Source organism: Elgaria multicarinata, chromosome 9, assembly GCF_023053635.1.
Source record: "Elgaria multicarinata webbii isolate HBS135686 ecotype San Diego chromosome 9, rElgMul1.1.pri, whole genome shotgun sequence".
Taxonomy (NCBI): domain Eukaryota; kingdom Metazoa; phylum Chordata; class Lepidosauria; order Squamata; family Anguidae; genus Elgaria; species Elgaria multicarinata.
Window position 1 is genome coordinate 8,437,033 of NC_086179.1, and position 2,866 is coordinate 8,439,898.

Here is a 2,866-nt window from a genome sequence, read left to right on the forward strand (position 1 = left end):
GCGGGAAACGATAGCCAAGAGAGGGCAACTATGCTCCCTGACGAGGACCGTGACGATCTTTGCGCGGCCATAGGCATGCTGATCTTGCTTCTGTCGGAGTATCAGCGCCTCCATGCACAGGTGGCTGCCAGGCGGCGGCAGTTGCGGGAACAACTGGGGAGGTGGCTACTCCGCCGCAGTGAGCTGCGGGCCGCCCTCTGCCGAACAAGGCTAGCCATGCTGGCCGCGTATGGCGACTACGTCCGCGAGACACGCCGCCGCTTCTGGGCCCGGCCGAGGAGCAAGGACTGGTGGGAGAACTTTGTCCTGAAGGAGTGGGACGATGAGCAATGGCTGAGCAATTTCCGCATGAGCAGGGGCACCTTTTTTGAAATCGTGGAGGAGTTGCGGCCGCATCTGGACAGGAGGTTGACTGTCATGCGTAGACCTATCCCAGTGGAGAAACGCCTAGCCATCACCCTATGGAGGCTGGCTACCCCTTGCGTCTACAGGACCACAGCAGAGCAGTTCGGGGTAGGCTGCTCTACGGCGGCACAAATAGTCCTGGAGGTGTGCTTTGCCATGGAAGTGACCCTCCTAGCTCGTACAGTCAAGATTGGGAACGTGGCAGAGGTGAGTGGGGGTGGGGGAATGCGCTTGGAACAGGCACTCACTTTTGCGGAGGTCCGCAACTTCGGAACAATGGAGCTGTCACTAATATGCCCTTTGTGTTTTCTGCCCCACAGATCATGCATGGTTTTGGGGAGCTGGGGTTCCCTCATTGTGTGGGCGCAGTGGATGGCAGCCATATTCCTCTCCAATCTCCGATACACCAAGCCTCAGAATACATAAACAGGAAGGATGACTACTCCATGATTCTGCAGGGGACCTGCGACCACAAGGGGCGGTTCATCAATGTGGAAATAGGATGGAGCGGCAAGAACCATGATGCCTATGTCTTTGCCAACTCAGGCCTCTGTGAGACGATGGATGCAGGTGTCTTCGTGCCTACCCATCCAACAATCAGATTGCACGGCCAGCAGATTCCACCCCTCATTATTGCGGATGGCGCGTACCCTTTGCGTGAGTGGTTGATGAAACCCTATGGTGGGGCACTCACTCCACAGCAAGCCCACTTCAACCGCTGTCTTAGGCGAGCACGCCTTGTGGTGGAGCAGGCGTTCGGCCGCCTCAAGGGGAGGTGGCGGAGCATAGGCGTGCGCCTGGAGCTGGCCGAAGAAAACATCCCTTCGGTCATCAGTGCTTGCGTCATCCTGCACAACATCTGCGAAACCAAGGGGCACGCCATGCTCGTGGAGGCGGCGGAGCACAATTCTGTTGAGCTGGCTACTCTGGGCGAGCCCTACGTCAATGAGGCCAATCGCCACACCCGGGAAGGGCACAAGGTGCGGGATGCTGTCAGAGAGTTCCTGTGGGCTAACCGCCGCTGACAGCCTGCCTCATAAAATTGGACTGTGCTTCTTCCCCTGTGCAGTCCTTCCAGTCCTTTACCCCAGAGTAACAGGCGTATGCCCACTTGTGTGCAATCAACTCTAGGCTATGTACGCCCACATGTATGCAATAATATATATGCTATGTACGCCCACATGTATGCAATAATATATATGCTATGTACGCCCACATGCATGTTATTTACTGTTTACTCTGTACAGCACCATCTACAGTGATGGTGCTATATAAATTAGTAATAATAATAAACTCCAGTCAAACTGCGCAACGTGTAATCATCCTAAATGTAGCCCGAAGGGCAAACCGTGCTTATCACCATCGTCCGCTTATTTGCGGACGTCCGCAATCTCAGAAAACGTCAACGGGGGAGCGTATGTCTCCGAAGGGCAAACCGTGCTGATTGGCATCGGCCGCTTCTTTGCTCATGTACGCAGTTCCGAAAAACGTCAACAGGGGGCGCGTACATCAGGCCTACCCCGGTCAAGATGGAGCCTCGGAGGGTCGCCTACTGGCAGGAGCCCGAGATGAGGAGCTCCAGCCTCCAGACTATAGATATTTTCAGGAGGGCTGCAAGGAGCCTCTCCATCGCGGGCTACTCCCGCACTGCTGAGCTGTGCAGGAGCAAGTTTAAAGGCCTAAAGGCGGCCTTCTTTGAGGCTCTGGAGTGCTACCGGGGTAGCCCTCCTAGGAGAGCCCAGCCCCCCTTCTACACCCTCCTGCACGAGCTGTGGGATCGGGCTGGGCGACCCTCGTGGGAGGAGCGGCGCCCAACAAGTAAGTACCCTTTGTATCACTGTGCCCCATCCCCCAACACTGCAGCCATGCTGAAGCTGCCCTGCACCACCTGCTATAATCATTGCCCCTCTGTGTGGTGGTTGCACTCAGCCTCATGCCAGTGCCTTGGCCAACTTGTCATTTCTCCATCCCAGCCCATGTATAATGCATGTTGGCAGCCAGGTGCAAAGCCCATCCCCCATCCTGGTTCCATGTAGGCAGTGGCCCCTAGAACTGCTTACCATGCCCATGTAATGTGGGTTCCAATGTGGCATCTCATTGCGCAATGAATGTCCTGGCCCACTAACTGATGCATACCTGCCTATTACCTTCACAGGGCTTCAGCGTGCCCGCCTCCGGGCTGTGTGCCAGGAGCCTGTGGGAGCTGAGGAGGAGCAGCACCACCAACCAGAGGAGGGCAGTGGGGAGGGAGGCCCCCCTCCTGAGGCGGCCCCGCCAGAGCAACCTCCCTGCAGCCCACCCACCGCACCACCTGGTAAGTCCACAGCCCTACCACAAGCAGGGGTTGGTGCTGGTTCCACGCACCTTCTGTTTGGGGGCTTGGGGAAGAGGCTGCATTCATTGGAGAGGGAGTGGTGCACATCAGTCTAGTGGCATCCAAATGAACACGTATGTGGCCTCC

At 56.8% G+C, this 2,866-nt stretch overlaps 1 protein-coding gene across 1 annotated transcript; it reads left to right on the forward strand.

Moving 5' to 3' along the window:
* Positions 1-296: 296 nt before the first annotated feature.
* LOC134403712 (uncharacterized) lies at positions 297-1,717 on the forward strand. The gene is made up of 2 exons (XM_063134107.1): positions 297-612; positions 726-1,717. Exons 1-2 carry the CDS (start codon positions 349-351, stop codon positions 1,428-1,430), a joined length of 969 nt encoding a protein of 322 aa, XP_062990177.1. The 5' UTR covers positions 297-348; the 3' UTR covers positions 1,431-1,717.
* Positions 1,718-2,866: the final 1,149 nt, after the last annotated feature.

Excerpts from the sequence above, each read along its gene's own strand:
- LOC134403712 (XM_063134107.1), top strand. The coding sequence starts at position 349 with ATGAGCAGGGGCACCTTTTTTGAAATCGTGGAGGAGTTGCGGCCGCAT. Across the intron at positions 613-725 it reads AGATTGGGAACGTGGCAGAG|ATCATGCATGGTTTTGGGGA; the intron begins GTGAGTGGGGGT and ends TCTGCCCCACAG.